A 22,627-nucleotide genomic window follows, 5' to 3' on the forward strand; every position below is an offset into this window, starting at 1 on the left:
TGCAAAGCAGCTCCAAGGCAGGGGAATGCAAAGCAGCCCCTGTCCCCCAGTGGCTCATCTGCTGCAAACAAGTGATCCCTGAGTAGCACATTCCTCCATCCCAGCACAAAGCACCACAGACACCATGCCAGTGCCCATCCCACCCGCAGTCCCTCCCCTCTCTGGGTATCTCAGTCTCTCTCCACACTGTCATTGAGCATCACTGTCTGTGGACAGAAGATATATGCTCGCTTAATGTATATATTAATACACATATTGACTTTCCCTTTGTCAGTCGTTATCAAGATTTATCCAGCCTGATGGCCTCTTATTGATTGAGAAGAAGTGTATTCCCACGGGTCAATCCATTCTGAACCATCCAGTGGCAAGAAGTCAATACCTATTTATTATATGATCTACGAGCTTCATTACTCTAAATGCTATGGAAAGCAAAAGGTGGCAGAAGCCAGAGGAGAAAAACAACTGAAAAGGGAAGGAGGCAGTTTGTCAAAGCTGGTGCTGGCAGACTCTAGTGTGGGGAGGTTCATGGGAGGCAAAACCTCGCACCCTGTCCTTCACATCCCGTTAAATATTCATCCCCAACTCCCTCAGCATTAAGGTCTACAAGCCCCAAATCCTGTGCAGCTGAGCCGGGACGTAAATGTCAGAAGAAGAGCTGCCCTTATTCCCTTAGTCCAGAATTATTGAGTCTTTGGGTGCAGAGTTCCCAGGTGTTGTGTTGCTGTCCCACTGTCCCTGCAGCCCACTGAGAGTCACTGAGATCACGAACCCAGGCTACTTTCTTCCTTTCATTCCTTTTCAATTTGGTCCCAGACCAAGCAGGGTGCAGCACATCCCCGTGCTCTCTCCACCTCTGACTGCTCCTGATCCCACTGTTCATCCTCAGCATGCACAGGGACTGGCTACGGGATATGCTGGAGATGCTCCATCTGTGGCAGAACTCAGAGATCCTCTGTTGAAAGGCACCTTTGGCAAATTAATCCTCCTTACATAGCTCTAATCAGGTTCAATTCATCATGTTCTTCAGCGATCTCCTTGGTCTCCCAAGAAACCCCACGTGTACCAAAACGCTCAGCCCCACTCCCGCATTCAGAAAGGGTCCACAAGCACTGAAAGTGGGTTCTCACTCTCTGCTTTGCAGCTGGCCAAGGGCTGCAGGGCTGCTTCCCACAGCTTCATGCTTATCTTGCAGCACTACAGCTCCCATCGCCTGTGCTCAAGACTAATTAAGATGAATGCTAACTGTCCCCACCGCTCATTACCCAAGAGAAAATCCATTAGCGGCTCCGACAGAGCCACCACCGTGCAAACCACCGCTGAATTCCCACCAGCAGCTGAATCTCTCCCTTTCCCTGACATTCAAGGATACATCTCAGGGCTGGAGCAACGGTTAATTCACTGAAAAATCGACACTGCTGCAGTTCCCCAGCCATTCGCAGCATCCCAGACCTCTATCAGCACCCTGGACAACTGCCGGTATCCTGGACCACTCCAAGTCCAGCTCCTGTCACATCGTCCTCGGCCCTGAAGTGCCCAGCCATCCTCTCCACCCTTCACCATGACAGAAGGGCCTCCAAGGCTGCGTTATCTGTTATACCTGCTATTCCAACAAACAGCACTGGATAAGGAGACGTTCATGAAGCAGAGATCATTAGGACTGTGAGCACGCAATGCTCAGAGATGCCGTGAGCCCAAGTTGCATTCCAGGCAGTCATATAGCACTGTACTTAGACCTTACAAAGGACAGAGTGCAGGTGGGGAAGAGAAGAAAGCCGAGCGGTGTGCTTTTCAGCCCTAATATTAATGCATCAAGCTACTGCGGCGCACATATTTATTTTGTCAAACTGTCAAAAATGGCACCTGAGTGGTTTCATATAAAGAGGTATTAGGATAGAAAACACTTCAGAGCTAAAATATATATACATAGATATATAATACTCCATTTCTGGGATTGAATAGGACTGAAAAGCCCAGAAAAGGGCTTGCTGCTTTGATACAGCAACACAGACTTTCTGGAAATTCAACTTCACCTTGGGAAAACTTCTCTGAGCATCACCACAGCAAGCCCTGCAGCAGCATACGTAGGCTGGAGGTGAGGGAAATAGCTGAATATTCAGAGAGAAATGTATTTTACATGCTGTCGTGTTAAGCCTCGGTGAGCAGGAGACACGGGGTAATTCAAAGCATTTCTCCAGCAGTGCCTCCATGTCTGAAGGTGGTGTCTCCCTCCCCTGGTCCCATCCCAAGCTCACTACGAGTCTCATACACAATTATTGGTATGCCGTGGGGGCAAATACTTTGAGAAGGGAAGGACATGCTCCAGTAGACTGTGACTCATCTTGTAAGGTCTTGGGATTGAGGAGTCTCCATGGATGAACTCCAGCTCCTTGGAGCCCTTAAATCCATTTTCTCCAATTCTGCTGCCTTCTGCCTTCCCATGGATGACTTGGCACCACTCTTGCACTCTGTTAAACATTCAGATGCCCAAGCCATCCATTCTCACAACACCAAGTTATTCATAAATCCTGCTGATTGGTGCTTTGCGTGATCCAAATAGCACCTCCCATTCATGCACAGACCCCAGGACCACAGAAAGCCCCATGGAAACAGCAGCTGCTGATCCCAACCCAGAGACAGCCCAACGCTGCATTCCTTCTGATGAGAGCAAACCACCAGGCTCCACCTCTATGGGAGACACAGCACAGGAGGTTCACTCTGGAAACAGAGGAGATCCCTGTTGGAGGCTGGCATGGACAAGTGGAGGACATCCCTTTAGGGACAGAGGCTGGCATGACCAGCTGGGAGTTGTCCCTTTAGGGATGGAGATTGACATGGCCGTCTGTGAGACTGGCCAGCATTACCTCTCAGCACTTTGGTGAGAGCTTGACCGTGAGAGAACATGTTGGGATGAAAACTCAACAAGACCATGATGCCGAGCCTCACCTGGTGATGATGGCAAGGTGGGGAGGGCTCATGCAGGCTCCCATGAAGAGCACCACGTTCTCGTGCCGCGTCTGCCGGTATGCCATCACCTCCCTCTTGAAAGCCTTCAGCTGGTCCTCATTGTCCCGCTCGATGTCAATGAGGCGGATGGCCACCTCCCCGTGCCAGCGGCCATGGAAGACCTGCCCAAAGCGGCCCTTGCCAATGAGCTCACCGATCTCCAGCTGCTCAAAGGGGATGTCCCACTCTTGCAGGAAGATGCTGGTCTGGCTGGCTTTGCGGGGGAAGTTGCGGGCAGAGAGGAGTGAGAGGTTCATCTCCTCAAAGTCATCCTCTGACTCCTGAGCCTCCTCAGTGCCTTCCTCATTCTGTGTGGGGACAGTAAGGTGGCCACATGGGGAACAGCGCCCACCTGCCACGTGGGCATGCAATGGGGCTGCACTGCACAACATGCCATAAAATGGGGAAAATGCTGCTAAGGAACATCCTCAAACCATGGCTGCCCCTACATCAGACTAATATCTCACTGAATATAAACTTGAGGGTAGACCCAAAGCCCATGAGGGACCCATTGCATGGGGTGGGAACAGAGGTACAACTCAAAATCCCAGAATCATCCAGGTTGGAGAAGACTAGGTCCAACCACCAAGCCAACCTACGGAGACCCATCACTGACCCATGTCCCTCTGTGCCCAGGCAGCTTCAGGCCTGGCTGATAATTAGGTTAATACCTGGTTCCCATGAAATATGCCTTGAAATATATATAATATAGGTGCCATCAGAACCCAAGGCTGAGCCCAGACAGTTCTGTGAGCTGTATCTGGAGGTGTACAGATGATGAAGGCATCAAAACACCAAGTCCCCAATCCCTGGATCAAACAGCTGCAGTTTCTGAACTTTTCCTTTCACTCCACATGCAAAACACACAGCATCTCACCTCTGACGTGGGCTCCACTTCAATTTGAAGTAATGGATTTCCTTCCAAGCTGTCAAAAAAAAAAAAAAAGCACAAAAACTACAGCATGACAATTGACATTAGGTACATCGACATCCCGAGGGATATGAGTTCTTGCTGATCCTTAAGGCAGGCATCCCCTTCCCTCCAACCACTTCCCCAAATATAAGCCAAGACCCTTCAGGCCCCAAAAGGTGTCCAGCCTGGACTGAGATCCCAGCCATTAAACCCCTCTCTTTCACAATTCTTCCGAAACGGCATGTCTAAAAGGATGTCACTCACATGGGGTTGGATGTGACAGGGTGCAAGACCACCTGGGGGGCTCGGGTTGGCGTCTCGGGTACCACATCTGGGGAGGAGAAAGCACAGTGAGAGTAGGATAGGAAGCAAAGCACCAATACCTTGGGGCATGCCCTGGTGCTATTCAGACTGGTTATAAATTAGAATTCCCCAGTCCAGCAGCACCTTCAGAATGCATGGTTCTGCAGCAAGATTGTGGGTTTTGGCAGGACCCCCTTCCCATCTCCACGCAAAACCCAGCACGCACCCAAACCCAGTAAGGATGAAGGTGAGCTGGGTGCACCTTGCCCATCTCCAAGGGGATATCTCAGTACACTGCAACATAGGAGGGATTTTTGAGGAAACATACCTGGGAAAATGAACTGCTGCTTGTACTTGTAGTAATGGGAGGCTGCAAAAAAGAGAGCAGGATTAAGCACTGACCCTGACACCATGGTCTGTGCCCAATCCTCTACAGTGAGATCTGACCCCGAGCCCAGCCCCTGCCTGCATCGCAGGGAGCAGGGATACTGCAATCCATCCTGCACATGCTCCCTCCCCAGCTCCCTAAATATATTAAATGTGTGCAGAGGAATTTTCCCGCCTGCATTTCCTCCTTATCCATTTTATTGTAAGCTCTTCTGTGCTCTGTGCCTGTACAAATGCCAAGCCCACAGGCAGCAATGGGGGACAACACCACAACGGTCGGGTTAGCAGCTCACCATGTTAAAACTTCCCTGCTCTATGCTAGCATCAGCAACTCCTTCACACAGTAATTAACATTTGGAGAGAGCTGATGCTGCCCATGAGACTAGGATGCTCAATTGCCAGCAAAAACCCATGGGGTGTGAACAGTGCGACTCACCCCACAGACACCAAGCAGTGAATCTGCAACTGTTGCACCTGTTTTTGCCTGATCCTGTGATTCTAAATGTATGTTTTTGTCAAGCACTAGGGAAACATCCTTCCAGCACAGGGCTGCATCCCTCCTGGTGCACTTGGATGCCCACTTACATGAGCACAAAGTCTACCAGAGATTGGCACCTTCTTGGTGCCTTGGTCTTATCTTGACCTTTGAGACCCAAAAGACAAACTCTCAGCTTCTACATTTGAGCTCTGAGACCTCAAAGAGCATCATCAGCTCCACAGAGGGACCTAAGCAACCCTGAGCCAAGATCAAAAGAGACTCAAAGGTAATCCTAGGGGAAAAAAGTCACTATGTTGTGATTTCCCAGCTCAAAGTCTAATCTTCAAGATGACCATCTCACCAAGGCCGCTCTGAACTTCCCACGCAGGAGGATGAAAGCACAGTAAGTCCTGCTTTGTGTCCCGCCAGCTGCTGCTCACATCTGGGTTGGGGCTCCATCCCTGCCAGCCTGATGCAAGCCCAGGTCCCCCAGGACCAGATACGGGCTTTCCTTCTGCAGTTTCCACTTCAAACAGCACAAAATAAATCTCAAAAGACCTACGTGATGGGGTCACCAAGTGTTCTTATGCTGGTGGTGCTCAAGGGCAGGCTGGAGAAACGCAGGAGGAACCCAACCTCCTGGTCCCCACCCCACTCAAGAGAAGTTGCACGGAGGTGCCATGGACACAATGAGGTTCACCAGCCCTATGATGGCCGCGGTTGTCTGAGCACCTCGAGGACGAATCAGAGCCTGAGCCTCTCACTTTCCCCAGTTTTAGGGAATCTCTGGAGGGGGTGGGCACATCTGGTACCTGGCAGGTTGAACTGCTTCTGCTGGCGCGGGCACTGCGGGGACGGGTGCAGTGGGGATGGCGGTGTGGCACTGGGCGGCAGTGGCGGGGCCGGCGAGGATGGCGTGGAGGAGGTGGTGGAGGAGGGATTGCTGCTGGAGTCCGGCTGGTAGGGCACCGGGATGTGGTCCTGGGGAGAGGAGAGCATGAGGGCAGTGCTGGTGATGGCCCCGCAAGGTGCTCCACGCAGAGGACACCAGGGAACAAGTGACAGTGACATGGTTCACCCCACTACCACACTTTGAGAAGGTCTAGAGGACGACTGGAGCCCCAGCATGGCTTTTTTCTTTTTTTTTTTTTCCTGTATGTGCACTCACAGTTTGCACCAAGGATAGCCCTTCCTTGCCAGTCCCACTGTGCTGCGCACCCACAGGTGTGCGTTCCAAATCCATAAAGCTGGGGACACACATTGCTCTGGGTTTGTCCTTATGGGTGTCATGGACCTAGAAGCTTATTCTGCAAGCCTAAATCCACTGCCTGATTGGAGCAGGGCTGATCTGTGGCGGGTTCAAAGGAGTGAGCAAGGCTCTCCAGGCAGCACCTGGGCATCCCAAGGCACCTTGTGCAGGCTGGTCTTGACTTCCATTAACTGATCCTGCTCAAGGCTGGGACAGATGTGAGGATGGGGGGATGGGGCACTGAGGGCCACATGGGGCGAATCAGCACTGAGGACCTGAGGGACCTGAGCATCTGAAAGTGAAACTGAGGTCAGTTTCCCACCTCATACATGCTGCCTGTTTTGGAGACACTCCACAAGCTCTGATTTTCCACCTCCAGAAACATGCACTCATGGGAGGACCCTCCAAAAATCTGCCCCAGCCTCACCTGGTAGGTATTTTGTCCCACTTGATGAGGTTTTAAATGAGCTGGACTTCCCAGAAATCCCACCCACACTCTGTATGCTCCATCCTGACACACACAGCAACCTTGGCTTTGTTTAAACCAGCACCTAGTGCTGCAAACAATGAGATTCCTCTGCTGCGCACAGAAAACGGGACATCTCCAGGGAAATACTTTTGGAATCATCAAAAGGAGGGGTCCTGATGCATGAAGCATGTCAGCCCTACTGGGAATGGGAGTGGGGTCACAGCCTCAGCAGAAGCACTGGGACCATTTCCAGCTGCTGCTGATGCAGGCGTTGCTATTGATCCTCCTTAGCAATGCCTCGTTGCATCCTCGAAGCTGAGCACAGCTCATTGGATTTGCATATGCACTCGTATATTAGGGCATATCGTTATATAGCTTGGTGAGTGAATGAGTTTCATCTGTAGTTTTCAGAGCATAAGATATAGTGTGCATCATTACACTCTGGCTATAGGGAAGCTGAGGAAGGAGCTGATGCTGCGGCAGAAGGAGCACAGTGCTGATTGCCCTCCCTGCCCCAGCCCAGTGCTGAATCACTTCCCCAGTGCCCTCTAATAAAATAAAAGAGCATAACACCTACATGAAACAAATCACTGGAAGGACCTGCACTAAAAAGAGAAATGTCTCTGTGCTCCTGTTGGCTCCTGCAGCAGCTCTCAGCCTCCCCAGGTGCCCCCAAGGCTATTTGCACCACGCCAGAGCCACAGTAACAGCAAGGCAGATAATTACACCGAGAATCTCCTAAGAGCTCAGGGTGTAAAGACTGAAAGAGGCTCTAAATCTCATCTAAAATAAACCCACCCTGGTTTATTACGATTAATGTAGTGTTGAGAAAGGGAGCCAGGTGCATTGCCAGGGCTGGCTTGGCTGGGTCAGGGACACGATACTTAGGCAATAGCTCTGATCTCGTGTGATTTTTGAGCCATTTAAAATAAATAAGTTTGGTAGGCGTAAAACCCACAAAGTATCCCAGCCCCAGCAGATACTGCAGCCATGGGAAAACCCAACAGTTCCCTCCTGCTCCAAGCACAGGGCGCGGGCCCTCTGGCTTTTAATTCATTCCCTCCCTTTCAATTCTCTGCTCCTCTATGGGGTTGGAATTCCATCAATGATCTTCGAGGTCCCTTCCAACCCGAGCCATTCCATGATTCTATGGCTTTGATGCCCTGGGTGGGTGATGAATGGACCCAGAGAAGCGGTGGCCCAACAAAACCACACAGATTTTGGGGACGTAGAGCACAGGAGGTATTCGGGACGTTGATACGGGAGCAGAACCTCAGTGGCTGCTAGGATCAGAGCTGGGTTGGCATGGCACAACGCTTACCTTGTTGAGCTTGTTGGTTTTGGGGAGCGTCTGGCTGACATGCAGGTCTGAATAGCGCGGGGGCTTGCGCAGGGGGTTGTTGATGTCACAGGGCACCGACTCAGTCCGCACCAACCGTGCTGTGAGGAGGAGAAGGGAGCAGGGAACGGGGATGGAGAGGGATGGGGAAAAAGAGAGAGACCCGACGATGTAAAGGGGCATTTGGAGAGGAGCAGCAGCCGCCAGAGCCCAGTGTGAGCCATTTCCCACCCATTGCCACCATCCATCCTCTTCAGTGGGCAGAGAGCCGGCTCAGAGCCTCCCGCTCGCAGCAGGGACCTTCCAGAAGCTTTGGGAGTGGGTTATTGCATTCATGTCAAACGTCGGCTGCAGGGGCTGCCCTGAAGGTGGGCAGCTCCAGTGCTCAGCCCAATCTGGGGGCTTCGCCCACCTCCATGCCAAACTGCCTCGCAGGGTGCCACCAGCACAATGCATTTCCCCAGTGCTAAAATGCTGAGCATGCTTTGGGCCGTGTGTAACACACTCATTAGCTCAAAATTAAATGCAGATCAAAATTAATGCAATCTCAGCCCTTCATCCTCCACCATCAGAGCACCTGGCCAAAAAACTGAAAGAAAATAGTTGGGAAGGGTTCTCCAGCAGAACGTCTCCTTTTGGGCTTGCCAACGTGCCCAAATTTCTCTGTATTTATTTCCAAATTGCTCCGTATTTCCAGATTTCTGAATTTCCAAGCATCTCCAAATTTCTCTGTATTTCCAACAAGCCCTCGGGACAGGCAGCTCTGAAAGCACCATGAGAGCATCTGGAGGGGCACGGCCGGGACCCCCATGCACCGAGCGCCGCAGCAGGTCCGGTCCCACGCCCTGAGCTCTCCAAAGCAAAAGGCTGAAACCTGTTGGCACTTACCCCGTGCGGTGGGGAATCTGAAAAGAAAAGGTGGCAGGGGGAGGGTGGGTGGGAGCGGTTTGCAATGCAAATCTGCCTCGCCCCGCGCGGCTCGTCTCCCTACAAGCGGAAAAGACGGTCGGTAAAATTTTCACAGAGCGCCCAAAGCGGTTTCGGGAGCCTCGAGATGGAGGGTCGGGCTCCCGAAGTCGCCCGGGGGCTTCTGAAAGTTTTACCTGGTGGCAGCATCCCAGGAGGCAGAAGCAGAAGAAAGGCCCTTACCTCCGCGGTGGATGATCAGCAGGTGGCACGGAGGGGCCTCTTTGGTGCATTTGTTGTGGCACTTGAGCCTACAGCAGAGACAGAGAGAGCCATAAGGGACGGGGATGGATGCGGCCCTGGGGCGTCACTGTGTGCCCGGGGCCTTTGGGGACACAGCGGTCCCATGGGTGACCAGCTCCACAAGGTCCCAAAGTGGCATTTCTAATGTTGAACTGAAATAATGAGGGCATTTGTAGGCATTGTGGTGATTATTCTGTAGAGCTAGAGCCCAGGAGGGCTGCGTCCCGGGGCTGCACGCAGAGCAACAGCAGCTCCCACGCCCCAAAATGTTCCTGTTTGTTCCCAATTAGGGATGGAAAAGAGTCCGGTGGATGGGGAGAACCAGGGGAAAAGGGGAAAAAAAGACAAAAGGATTCAAAAACCATCCGCAAAGGAGGAAAAACGGCAGCAGCTACAAGTCAATGAGCTGGGTAATGAAAATTCAGGAACCTCGCATGTTGGCTTTTATTGCAAAGCCATTCCTTAAGGGAAAGGCAGAGATTAATTTGGTATTTGAGGCTTGGGGGCTTTTTTTTTTTCCTTTTTTTTTTTTTTTTTTTTTGCTCTGTTTGTTTGATTTACCTTTTTTTTTCCCTCTGTTATAGGTAGGGGAAGGTAGCTCTGGGCCGGGTGCTACAGGAAAGTCAGCAAGCAGAAATCCTTTCTAAAGGCATGTGGGGATGCATTTGCTCTTTTCTAAACAAATATGTGAAACAGGAGCAGGGCACATCCTGGACATTTTCCAGCCCTTATACAGAGGAAAAGGGAGAAAGGTTCCCAAAGAAGCAAGGCGATGCGTGCAGGTGGCATTCAAGGGAACAGTAAGTGGAAGAATCACCACTTTTTTAAAGAACAAAACAGAACTTTTAGTATTATCACTTCCAGAAAGCCCTCCCCGCCTCCCAGACCCGTGCCATAACTCTGCATTCCTCACCCAGGTTCCAATCCCCATTTGCTAACTCATCAGCATTTAATCAGCGGCCACAGTGATCGTTATTGCTTGATAGCCCTGCTAACTCAGTTACCAGCAGACAATCAGCAAATTCCCAGCACTGATCCCTAGCAAGGCAAAATTGGGCTCCAGCAGCAGTTCCACTAAGTGCTGATGCCTGCTCGATACCGCCCCGGGGGGGGACAGCCCTGCATTTAAATGGCACCGGTGTGCGCCTCGCTGTCTTTGCCCATTCCTCCCTGACATTATGGACTTTTCCACCACGGTCCCACTTCTTTATTGTGGGTTTGGAAATGGAATTCCCTGCGACTTTTGTCCCTGAGACCTCTGCTCAGCCCCATGCCATTCCCACTCAGTCTGGGGAAGTGCCATCCCTCCATCCCCAACCCCTGCCCCTTTCCACCACTGCAGCCTTCGCCACCCCACAGCAGCCACCTGCAGAGCTTCGTACTTGCAGTTTTTGCACTTTAAGCCGAACAGCATTCCTTTGCCACAGACGGTGCAGGTCTGTGACATCCAGTACTTGGTGGAGAACCTGTGGGGAAAAGGCACAGCAGTTCCTATAGCGCAAACACCTCCAGATGTGCGCTGAGCCATGATTTTTCCCTTGCAGGGAAATGCAGAGGTGCCTCTCTAGGGATGCCAGAGCACATCTCTGGGTCTCCCCTTGGGTTATGCAGAGCCTGCTCCCATGGACATCAAAGTGGGCACAAAGGAGGACAGCCTGCAGCTTCCAACCTTTGCCCTCCCGGTGCTCCGTTCGTGGTTCTGAAATCCCCTCTAACCCAGCCCTCAGCCTACAGTCTACACCGAGGTTATCTCCGTGCTTCACCCTCCTGCAAGATGGGCAATAAACTGGAAATGGGACATTCGCTGAAGGTTGGCAAGGTCGTGGCCAGTGCACAGCTTTTATTGATAGCAGCTCAAGCCTTATCTGACCCAAATCCAAGCTGAAATGGGACTTCAATGGGCTGCTGGTGCAGTGCAGCCACGCCAGAGAAAGGGGGAACGCGATGCCAAGGACTGGTGTTGTGCAATGGGAGGACACTGAGGTACCCATTGCATGCAACACCCTGTGCTGAGGCTGCTGCGTGTCCCCGGGGAGCAGGGATGGGACAGGGATGGCTCTGGTGTCCCCATGGATTGCCCCCATCCTGCATACCTGTGCTTTATGGAGTTGCCCAGGTCTCGGCGGGGGATCTGTGGGGACCAGCGAGGCACTGACAGCGTATCTGTAGGGGGCAAGATGGGGGAAGTATTGGGGTTAATGCAGGAGAAAGCTGGAGGTGCAGAGGCACCAAAATACAAGGTTTTGTCAAACTTAGAGATATCCTGGGAGACTCCTTATTTTTTTTATTTTTTTATTTTTTTTCCAGAAAAGACCCATTGAGCTTTGGGTATGGAGGAAGTGGCCTCCTGCTATTCCAGCAGCCTTGGGACAGAGAGTAAGGCAGGAGGTGCAGCGGTGTTTGAAGAAAGGGAAAACAAAGCACAAATGGCACTGGCATCATTTATTAACAAGACATCACACCTTGTGGTTGCATTTCTGGCTGAACAAAATGCCGAGCATCAGCCGCTTGGAAGCCAAGTGAACTCTGATTCAAGCAGGTGATCAACAAGGAAAGCAGCCTCTGTACACAGCGAGGGGGGAAGGGACGAGAAAGGGCAGCAGGACCTCGGCTGGGTGAGGGAGGGGAGCTGCAGGGTTGGGACATCCAACAGCTGCAGCCCCAGCATCGGCTGGGTGTGTGCAAATCCCTCACTAAACACACAGCCGGAGTGATCCCGGCCAGCGGGACAGCGGCTGTTTGCTCTCAGATCCCACTTTAATATCGCGGGCAGCAGCATGCTGTAATTGCACTCAGGCTGAAGGTTACATTTCCATGCCCACACCCGTAGCTGCGCTCCGTAAAGGGTCTCTAAAGCACCCCACATCACTCCTTCCACGGCTTTTCCAACCCTGGGTGACCCTGGGGCACAGTTAGCAATTAAGATGTTTGAGGACTACAAAATCAATTAAGATAATTGCTGCTGCTGCTGCAGCCCATTTTGCACCATTGCCTATTGTATTTTTATTACCATTTTCAATACATCTGAATCATGTCTCTCAGCACCCACATCTCCAAGGGTTGAAGGCATTTTGGGGATGAATCTCAAAGCACTCTGTCCCCTAAAAACTGTTTTCCCATCTGTAAATCACACGACACAAATAACATCCAACCCCCTTCATCAGTCCCAATCAAACGGACCAGAACATCTCCTCTCCCACATTCAATCACCAGCTCTGCTTTAGTATCCGCAGTTTATTTGCACCAACTTTCAGCTGGTCCCAATTAAATCCTGCCATCCCAGGAAGGGGGAGACAGAAAGATGTCCGAGGCTTTTAATTACCTTCTAAATTCACTCACTGCAAAATTTATTAAAGTGTATCAGGGATTTTAACCTCCGAACAAAAATGAGACCTGCGTGCTTCATGGTTAATTATCTCCATTTAGAGGGAAGAAGCACGCAGAGCAGCGTGCCCAGCGATAGTGCTGCTGCCTGCAGGAGGGAAGCAGCACCTGGTACAGCCCCAAGGAGCTGGGGGCTTTGCAGGTTAACTGGTGATCCTCTCCTTTCACCTGTGTGTGTAGAGAAACAGGTTTTCCTTTTGTCTCAGGTGTGATTAAGTGAGGGTTGTGCCCAAGGGGAAGGTGGTTTCCAGTGCATGCAGCATCCTCCTTCTGATGGGATGCAAATACTCCCATCCAAACCTCAAAGTCATCAGGATGAGGGGTGGTCACGAGACAAAACCTTGTGGCCACAAATGGGAGCCAAGGGGACAAGTCATTGCTGCGACAGAAAAGCCATTGCAGGGTTGGACCCATGCAGATTTGGCACTGTCCTCGCCGCTTTTTCAGCAAGGATCTGTGCTGCACCCCATTCATAACAAGCAGACTTTGTTCCCTCAGTGAGAGAGGAAGGCTGGAAAAGCTAAGTAGCCAAACCACCCCCTTCCAGAACCCCAAAACCTGGACCCATGTCCAGTGCACATCCACCTCCATGGAGCATTACCAGCCCTGCAGCTGGGCTGCTGGTACCCAGAGTGACCACCTCGCACCTAGAGCACCCCAAAACCTCCGTGCTTCCCACTGCCACTCGCAAACAGGCACAGCACACTTCATCTCAAGTCAACAGCCCATGCCTGACGGGTATCAGATGTGCCTGAAGACAGAGGGGAGGACGGTGACAGCCGTGTCCGGTGCAGCAGTGACAGCGGACAAGGGGAGAGGAGCCCCTGTCACCTCGCAGCAGTGACAGGCGCTGCTGATGGGTCCCTGAGTGGCACTCGTGCGCGTCGCAGGTGACGGGGCCGGGATGCTGCTGAGTGCTGATGGGGCCGTGACGCCCTCCTGGCCCCTGCTGGCTGCGGGAGGAGGATGCTGGAGCACCACACTGCATGGATAAGGGCAGCCAGAGCTCCTGGATTTCATCTCTTTGGGGTTTACAGCCTCTCTGGGGCAGACAGGGACGGATGGGCTCAAGGTTCAGCTCACCCTCATCAAATGCACTGGGAGCATCATCTGCAGGTGGGTGCACAGAATATAAATCCTTTGCATAATTTAGGCTAAAAAATCCATCCAACATGCCTTCTTCTCTAGTGTACACGGGATTGAAACATGCCACATCCCTCAGGTTCGTATGGGCTCGTGTTGCACCGCAGCACAGGGAAGTCCCTGCGTTGTCCCCACTGGGGGTGGAAGGATGTTCTACAATCCTACAGGCCAAGACAAAACCTCAGTTCAGCAGAAGCAGCCAAGGCAACCAAGGCAGAGCTATTCCCAGAACATTTCTGGTTAAAAAAGAAAGAAGTCACTCCATAATAGCAGCAGTTCCATTTTGCAGCATGACGATTCTATTTATATGGCCAAAGCATTACGCTGGGTCACTTAATTGACTTAAATGCTGGAATTGTGATTTTTCTTCTCACTGGGAGCCTTGCAGGGCCAATCAGTCTTGCACAGAAAAATCTATGTTCTCAGGCTCAGAGCAGCCAGGATAGAAAACGTTTCCAAAGCAAGACTTCGTGTGGCCACTGCTCATAGCTCCACACACCAGGGGATGCCTCAAGGTTCCTGTGATGCCCTAGACCACAGAAAGATCTATGCTGTGTGCTGTGGGAAGGCATTTAGCAAGGTCCTTGCACACAAAGGCTTCACAAGTCGCTTCAGTTTGCTGAGGACAGGTTACAAGTTTTTCCCTCCTGGTACTTGCAGGACATTGTGTTGCATTGGATTGGGTTGCACTGAATTCTCATTTTCTTCCTCAGGGTCGGACACAGCTGGAAGGAGAGCAGGGAGGACAGATGCTGCACACCAAGATACACATCCAAATGTCCTCGGTGTCCCCCTGTCCACCACACCAGGGTGAGGAGCAGAGACCTCTTTAGCTCCGTTCCCACCACTGCAGCATCACCAGCAATGGGTCAGGACCCCGATAGTTCCCTGCCTGTGGGTCTCTCTTGCTGCTCTCCCTTCTTCTACCTTCAGATAATCTCACTGTCCTAAAGATGCTGGAAACATTCAGGATAATTGCATCTGCAAGAGACTCTTGCAAATCTAACCCTGGGGAGAGATATCCTCCACAAACACTCCTTGGAGAGGCATATAGACACAGGGACCAGCCAGCATTCATCTCTGGGAACAGGCCCTCAGCAAGGTTCTCAAGTCTGAGTGTGAATGTTGGCAGACAAGCCTTGCTCTGTCCTTCAATGAGTCCAAGGCCAAGCTACAATCCAAGGGTGCCCCAAAAGTTATTTCTTTCTCTCTACTGCTTGTCTTCCAATAAAAGTCAATTCAAATCAGAATTCCTGAGTGTTCAGGCCCTACTGGAAGGGGATTTCACCCCTCTGCTGAGATTTGTAGGAGGAACGGGTCCTTCTGCAGTGCCAGCCCTCTCCCTCCTGCTCCAACTGCAAGCTCACTGCATTAGGGAAAACCCACTTTTTACAAATAAAAAGGAAGCATCCAACCCCACACCTGATCAGGATCAGGGTCAGTTCAATCAGGAGCATGGTTCTGTCATGAGCAGGTGAAAGGAAATCCTCAGGAGAAAGCTGACTGCAGTCTAAAAAACCGGGGCATCATAGGGCTGCTCCCAGCACCTCCACCTGACTGCAACAGCACTGCTTTGCTCCAGTGCTTAGATAACAAGATCCATGCCAATGCAGACCGTGCCAGGCAGGAAAGAGGTATTTTTTCCATTGGGTTTTTAAATCTATACTCTTTGGGAAAATAATACTGTGGAGAAGTTAGCTGTTGAGATATGTCTGTGTCTCAAGGGTAGGGATGGGGACAGGGGGGTCTTTGGGGACCAGGATGGATTGGTGCACTGGCTTTGGAGAGTCTGAACTCATCCAGCAGCACATGGGAAACCCGTCCACACTAACGTAGGAAACCCCAGCACCCCATGAGATGCTGGGAGGGAGCTGCAGTCCCCAGAGCATGCCTGGGGATTCCCATAGGGCTCAAAAGTCTCTATCCTGGTCCCGTGATCTCTCCACCTGGAGCAAGGAAAGCAGGCTGCCCGGAGCCATTTACTCCTCCTCACAGATAAACTTGTTTCTGCACCGTTTGCCATCTCTCATATTCTCTCCATAACGTGGCAAGCCCTGCTTTCAAGCCCCATTAAACTCCAGTGCTCCAGCACCCTGCTCCAGCGCCAGCACCACGGCCAGCACCCGGCTGCTGCCTGCAGCTACACCCACAGCTTGGAAACCCCTGGGATGGAGCACAGCTTACCTGCTTTGGGGCTTTGTCCCACCACCCTTCTCACTAGCATCACCCCATCCACGGCCTGCTATCTGCCCCACCTGCACCACCCACAGGGTTGGGGCCCTTGGAGCACAGGGAAACCCAGGACACTGCTTGAAGCCAACACAAAGGTTCAGAAATATGACAGAACCAGGAAAATGATGATTTTTTGCCCACAGCGTGCTCGGTGCCCAGGACCAACAGATGCACTGATGCTCTCCGCAAGGAATGAGCACTGCGGCTGAAGCTAAAACCTCTCAACAGGGATCAACCTCTCTCCATGGCTCATGTCAAGCTCCAAAAACGAACATCCGCATCAACCAAGCAAGTCGAAGGGCTGAGAGGAGGGAAATGAGAGGAGACACCTCTCCAGCAGCGCCAGTCATTTGCTACTCCATCACTTCTCATTGTATCACCCTCCTGCTCTGCCACATTGCATCAGGTTATCACACCACGGGATGTAATCCAGTGCTGATGCATGAGGAAGCCTAATGCAACCAGACACAGCTATGGTTTATAGAGAACGGGTTTTAGTCCTCAGTTTCTGGTCCACTACCCAGGGCTGCAAGTGGAGCTCAGGCAGCGCTGCGGAGGGAAGAGCGATGCAAAAATACCCTCGCTGCAGGCAAATCTGCTGGCCATGCCAGCTAGAGTCAGGTAGCTGGACATCTCCCTGTAAATAACTTCACTGCCCTCGGAGCTGCTGCCAGCTCCCATTGTGCCCAGCACCAAGGAAGTGGGAGTTATAGGACACCAGATGTGTACCCACACTAAATGGAGGCTGATAGGGGTGAAGAAGGGGGGTGAGAAAGAAATGGAGCTAGATGGTCTGCAAGGTCCCATCCAACCCAAATCATCCTGTGATTCTGTGAGATGGTGATGCCTTTGACATTTCCCATATATAAGGTCCTGTATGCACGCACCCAGAGTGAGATACAGGGCAGTGAGAAAAGCCACCCGTGCAGTGGGCTGAGCATCACACCTGTCTGCCAACACCTTCCAGCCCTACAGGATGAATTGAGGTACACCAGGAAATAAGGGCCGTGGCCTGCTGCTGAGCTCCAGCTCCGTGGGTTTGCATCAGCAGTTCCCCAGCACTCAACCCCAGCATCCATGCACAGAGACAAAGCAATGGTTATCCATTGAGAACCCCTCTCAAGCAGTAAGAGGCAGCACAGAGGAAAGCTCAGGGATGTTTCCACATCAGAGTGGCCCATCTCCTGCCCCCACCCAACACCAGCAATATTGCAATGCCATCATCCATCCTATTGCTCTCGCATCTCTCAACTATTACTACAAGTTCTTTCGGCGCATATACGGACACGCATATTCAGGTTTGCAACCCAGGTGCCCCCACATCTCCTGTGCTACTCACTTGCAGAGAAGGTGGCTTCGGTGTGGACGGGAGGCGTGGAGGGCAGGAACGGAGGGTACCCCACAAAGAAGGACCGCAGGGAGCGCTCGGACAGCAGTGGTGAGCGCTGCGCTGGGATGTTCTCGCAGCTGCCCACACTGTTGTGGATCTTGAGGTTGAGGGGCTTGTTCTTCTTCTTTGTTCTGGGAGAGGAAGAAGGAGAGAGGAGTGAGGCGTGAGGAAGCTGGGGGTTTTCCCCCCATCATGCACCCAGGGAGCAGTTCTCGCACAGATTTGTGGGATAATTGGACTCACAGAACTATGAGAATCTTCAGTCCCTCCCTGCCATCAACAAAAAAAGGCAATCTGTGTGAAATGTTAAGGAAAACATTGCATTTGAGAGCTCTGGCATTCACAAAACCTGGCTGCAGAGGGTCCAAAACCAGTCAGCCACCACCCTGCTCATCCATGTCCCTGAAAACCATCCCTGCCAACACGAGGATGTGACAGACATCAGTGACCTGAAGGCACAAATCCCAGAAATAAGGGCAGGATACAATAGGATAAGGATACAAATAGGGATGGGATGGGTTGGGACAGGATAGAATGGGACTGGACAGGACAGGACGGGACAGGACAGGACGGGACAGGACAGGACAGGACAGGATAGGACAGGACAGAATAGGACAGGACAGGACAGGACAGGACGGGACAGGACAGGACAGGACAGGACGGGACAGGACGGGACAGGACAGGACGGGACAGGACAGGACAGGATAGGACAGGACAGGATAGGACAGGATAGGACATTCCAAATTGGAAGAGACCCACAAGGATCACCCAGATCTACCTAAAAACTAAACCATCCATTTTGGACTTGCCACTCCAGCCTGCCTGCATGAACTGGTGATGCAGTAATGGATGAGTTTTCAAAAACCTCTCCAGGAGATCCCAGAGATTTATGCTGTTCTGGTTGGGGAAAAAAGGACTTCTGTGCCCAAAATCAGACCATAGGAAAGGCAGTTCAGCCCGTTCAGAAGATATGGGACAGAAAGTCCCTTTCTGAGCAATAGCCCTGTTATCAAGAAGCGCTTCTGGATGTGGATAGGGGATGTCCTACATGCCCAGCATCACAGTGCATGAGCCGACAGCATGATTAGCATCGATGTGCAGCCAAATTACAGCCCTTTCTTCAACCCACTGCATTTGTTTCCTGGCTGTATTGTTATAATCTTAATTAGACTGAAAACAACTTGGGATTGGAATGAATTGTGGCACCTCTGCAGCAGCAGCTGGGTGCATCCAGCTGTAGCCCAGCAGGGAAACCCGCAGCATCTGGTCCCAGAACCCAACCCAACACCGCTCAACGTTGTGAAATGCCACGACGCAATTCGTAGTGCCAAGGAACACCGTGCAACGGCATGTTGTGCTGTGCACTGCCAACAAATGTTGTGCAACACCATGCTGTGCTGTGCAATGCCAGGAAACGCTGCACCATGCCATGCTGAGCCGTGCCACGTTGCACTGTGCAATGGCACACCGTGCCATTCAATGCTGAAGGAGGGCAAAAACCCCGGCATCGCTCTCCAGAAACTTTCCCCTTTGTGCCCACTGGCCCCAGCCCCTGAACACCCGCATGCCTTTCCAACCACTCCAAGTCTTTCTCTGCCCTTGCAGAGCAAGGAGCACCCGGACATCTGGCCCTGCCAATTGGTAGGAAATGAGCACTCTGCACTTGCCAGCCTGCGTTAGCATATGAAAATTAACCCACCCTCTAATAAGCTAATTGTTTCCTTGTACAGGAAAAGCTACTGCTGCCTTTGGGGTCTCTGTAATAACTTCTTTGGGTGCACAGGGTGGGCAACTGCCTGCAGCAAGGCAGTGCACGGCAGCCCCATTGTTGATACTAATCACTTCCTGCACCCACCCCAACCCTAAGACCCCATCCCTTCAAGCAAATCCACAAACCAACAGCATGAGGAGAAGCTCAGCAGCCCGCAGAGCCAGCCTGACCCCTGCTCCCCATCCTGACCCCTCCATCCCATCCCAATCCCTGCGCCCCAACCCAACCTTCCCGTGCGCACCCCATTACACAGCCACCAGGTTTCTGCTGAAGCCCCCAGTGTGACTTCCCCCAGCCCATCCCAAAGCATTTCCTGCAGTGCAGTGATTAACCACTAATCTCATTTTTTTCCACCCATAAATCAGTTCCAGACCAAATATTTACCGAGAGCATCATTTCCTCACCAAGCAGGGCTGGTGACAGCTTTCGTTATTAGGAAGGATGAGTGATTTTGGACAGAGAGAGATTTTTCTCTCTCTTTCCCTTTTTCTTTGGAAAAATATAATAATAATAATAATAGTAATAATAGACACACACAAAATCCTGACCCCACCACACAACAGGAGAGGGTCACCACAGCACTGGACCCATTCTCCATCCCAAAGGAGGGGATGAGGGAGCAGAGGCTTGCTGCTCCTGAGGAGGGGAGTGGGATGCTGCTGCTGCCGAAGCATCCTCCCCCCAGGAAGGTTCATGGGGACAGGTGTCCCCTGTGGAGCTGACAGCTTGACAGACAGACAGACCGACCGACCTTTGCGGGCTGGAAGCCGCGTGCTGAGGGTTCGGAGCAGATCCCTTCTGGCTGCTGCTTGTTTACCACAAACACCTCTCTCTGTGACAGGAGGAGCCAGGACACTGCTCTGTGCAGCACGGGTCGAGGTGCAACCCAACCCAGCCCCACAAGGTGGGGTACAGAGCCCCACAGCCACCTCCATGGGGACACAGACCCAGGTCCTCAATTGGGACTAATCTGGATTCTGTGACAGTGGGGTGCAGGGTGCAGGCAGACTATGGGGTCAGTGGGCTGTGCTAACCCCGCCTGGCCTGCAACCCCAAATGGGAGGAGGGGAAGGCAACCCCTATAAGAACCCTACAATAAGGTGGTGATATGGAAAAGGCATGGCAGCACGACAGGCAGTGCAGCAGAGCTCTGCAGAGCCCGGTGAGGGCTATTTAGATGGCAGTGATAGTGTCCGACGTCACAGTGTGGGGAGCAGCGTCCTGCGGTCACAGCTGGGCGACTGCTGAAATGAGCCCTGACCTGCACTGGGGAGTTTGAGATATCCCAGTTATTAAATTATTTTTTTTAACCTTCCTGTGAAGCAAACAGGAGCATAAAAGCACCCCCCACCCCCTCCTCCAGGCTTGAAGCAACTCAAAGCCTGAGGAGTAGCAGCAAAGTGACACCACTGCATCACCCCCAGGGCAGCACTGCTGTGGGGACAAGAGCCCCTTCCTCAATCCAGTACCAAACTGGAAGCAAATCCCCAAATCTGAACACCCCAGCTATTTCCTTTGCCAGTTCATAGAAACGTTCATGCTGGAGAAGACCTGTAGGATCCCCAAGCCCCCCTCCCACCGTGCCCACTGACCCTCAGTGCCACATCTCCATGGCTCTGGAACACCTCCAGGACCCCACCTCTCCCTGGCCAAGCATCAAAGCCCTTTCTGAGAATAATTGCCCCCAAACCTTTGTTTTCCCCATCACTCCCCCCATTGATGCCACTTGTGACCCCCCTCCAGCCCAAACCTATAGCAGCAGGAAAGGAAATCAGTGCACGATGGGCACCACCCCTCCTGTGGGTGATGGATAACCATGGCCAACCCAGCCAGGGACAGGAGTAGGGCTGCTCACCCCACAGTTCCCAATACAACCTGCATGGATCATAGCTGGATAAACAAGCTGGGTGCCTGCTCTGCAGGCGTGTGCTGTCAGACTGCCGTCGTCATTATTTTAATAGAAAGATTAAAAAGAGGCAATTTGCAGAAGCAGGTGATGTGCCCCTGCACCTGCTGGCACCGCGCTCGGCGTTATTCACCGCTCCGCTCCTCTCCAGCACACTCCAATTTTCAACGCCGGTGCTGCTTTTAAACGGAGGGAAGTAGGGTGAAAAATAGAAAGAAATCATTGGCATTTCAGTGAGCTCTCTGCAAAGGATTAAACACTGCGGCCGTCTGGGCTGTGGCAGTCGGGATTCAGCCCCGAAGATTGATGGCCTTTTGACTGCCTTAATTGCGCTATATTCTGTATTAAATCAGTGCAAGGAGCTCTGCATGGCACACGGCCACCTCCAGTCCAGCAGAACAGATGGGGAATGGCTGTAAGAAGGGGGAAAGCCCGCAGATTTCATCTTATGTTAAAAATTTCAGGAGGAAGTGCCCCCTCTGCTCCATTCCTGAATGCCTGCGCAAAGCAAGACGCCTGGATACCCGAACCTGAGGCACGGGGCTGAGCGTGCTGCTGAGCAGAAAGACTCCTCACACAGTCAGCACCGAGCAATACCAGCCTGATGTCTCAAAAATCAAACCCGACCTGCCAGATGTTACATTAATCCTCATTACAGCAGGAGGCAACCAAAGCCCCCTGCTCCGGCCGCGGGAAAAGCAGGATCCCATATCAAAGCCAACAGTGAAATATTGATCCAAGTGCCCGTCCCCGCTTCCCCAGGACGGCTGCGTTCTGAGCTTCGGCTCTCACTGATCTATTATTCTCTTTCTGGAGCACAAAGCAGAACTTTCTAGCACGGCAGCAACTGACGGTGCTCGGAGGCTCTTTGAAGGGAGCTGCAGCCCTGCATCATCCCCTGGGACGTGGGCTCTGTGGTGAGGGTGCTGCGGGGAGGAGGCGAGGAGCTAATTGCCTGGAGGTCCTGCTGCTCGTTAGGCACTTCTGCTTCCTTGATTTCCCCCTGATGTTCCTCTGAGGAGTGCACAAGGACGGCAGATGGACGCAGGCAGCCAGGCATGCCAATGTGGAGAAGGGTGAGGATGGGGACGGGTGATGGAGGCTCTGAATTGGTAAAAGAAATATGTGGGGTGATAGGGTTTGGGGTTTTCCTCCAAGCTTGAGAGTGGCTCCATTTCCCAGCATCGTAATCACTGCAAAGTACATTATGAGCCCCCAGGGGGCAGGGAGTTCTCCATGGACCTTCTCCATCCCAAGGCAGAGCAGTGTGCTGCATGGTCCCGTGCACGCTCCCATGTTTTGAGGCAATTCCCCACAATCCACACCACCAGAGGGGAAGCACAGGCCGCTCGTGCCTGGAAAGCTCTAGGCAGATGTTCATTAAGCTAATTATGGTGCTGTGAACCTTTCATCTCAGACAAGGCTACGGGAAGTTCTCCTTCATGGGCTGC

At 52.2% G+C, this 22,627-nt stretch overlaps 1 protein-coding gene across 1 annotated transcript in view; it reads right to left on the bottom strand.

Annotated features, from left to right (window-relative positions):
- KSR2 (kinase suppressor of ras 2) overlaps positions 1 to 22,627 on the bottom strand; it is a 45,714-nt gene that overhangs the window by 11,463 nt on the left and 11,624 nt on the right. The window contains exons 5-15 of the mRNA XM_065738634.1: positions 17,449 to 17,630; positions 11,444 to 11,513; positions 10,733 to 10,816; positions 9,291 to 9,358; positions 9,030 to 9,128; positions 8,124 to 8,242; positions 5,897 to 6,065; positions 4,548 to 4,589; positions 4,181 to 4,247; positions 3,881 to 3,929; positions 2,944 to 3,311 (exon numbers count right to left, since the gene is read on the bottom strand). Coding sequence (XP_065594706.1) covers positions 2,944 to 3,311; positions 3,881 to 3,929; positions 4,181 to 4,247; positions 4,548 to 4,589; positions 5,897 to 6,065; positions 8,124 to 8,242; positions 9,030 to 9,128; positions 9,291 to 9,358; positions 10,733 to 10,816; positions 11,444 to 11,513; positions 17,449 to 17,630 — 1,317 coding nt within the window. The remainder of the gene's footprint in view (positions 1 to 2,943; positions 3,312 to 3,880; positions 3,930 to 4,180; positions 4,248 to 4,547; positions 4,590 to 5,896; positions 6,066 to 8,123; positions 8,243 to 9,029; positions 9,129 to 9,290; positions 9,359 to 10,732; positions 10,817 to 11,443; positions 11,514 to 17,448; positions 17,631 to 22,627) is intronic.

The sequence above is a fragment of the Cyrtonyx montezumae genome, unplaced genomic scaffold (genome assembly GCF_038088225.1).
Source record: "Cyrtonyx montezumae isolate F1298 unplaced genomic scaffold, pur_monq_1.0 scaffold_23, whole genome shotgun sequence".
In the NCBI taxonomy this organism is placed as follows: Eukaryota; Metazoa; Chordata; class Aves; order Galliformes; family Odontophoridae; genus Cyrtonyx; species Cyrtonyx montezumae.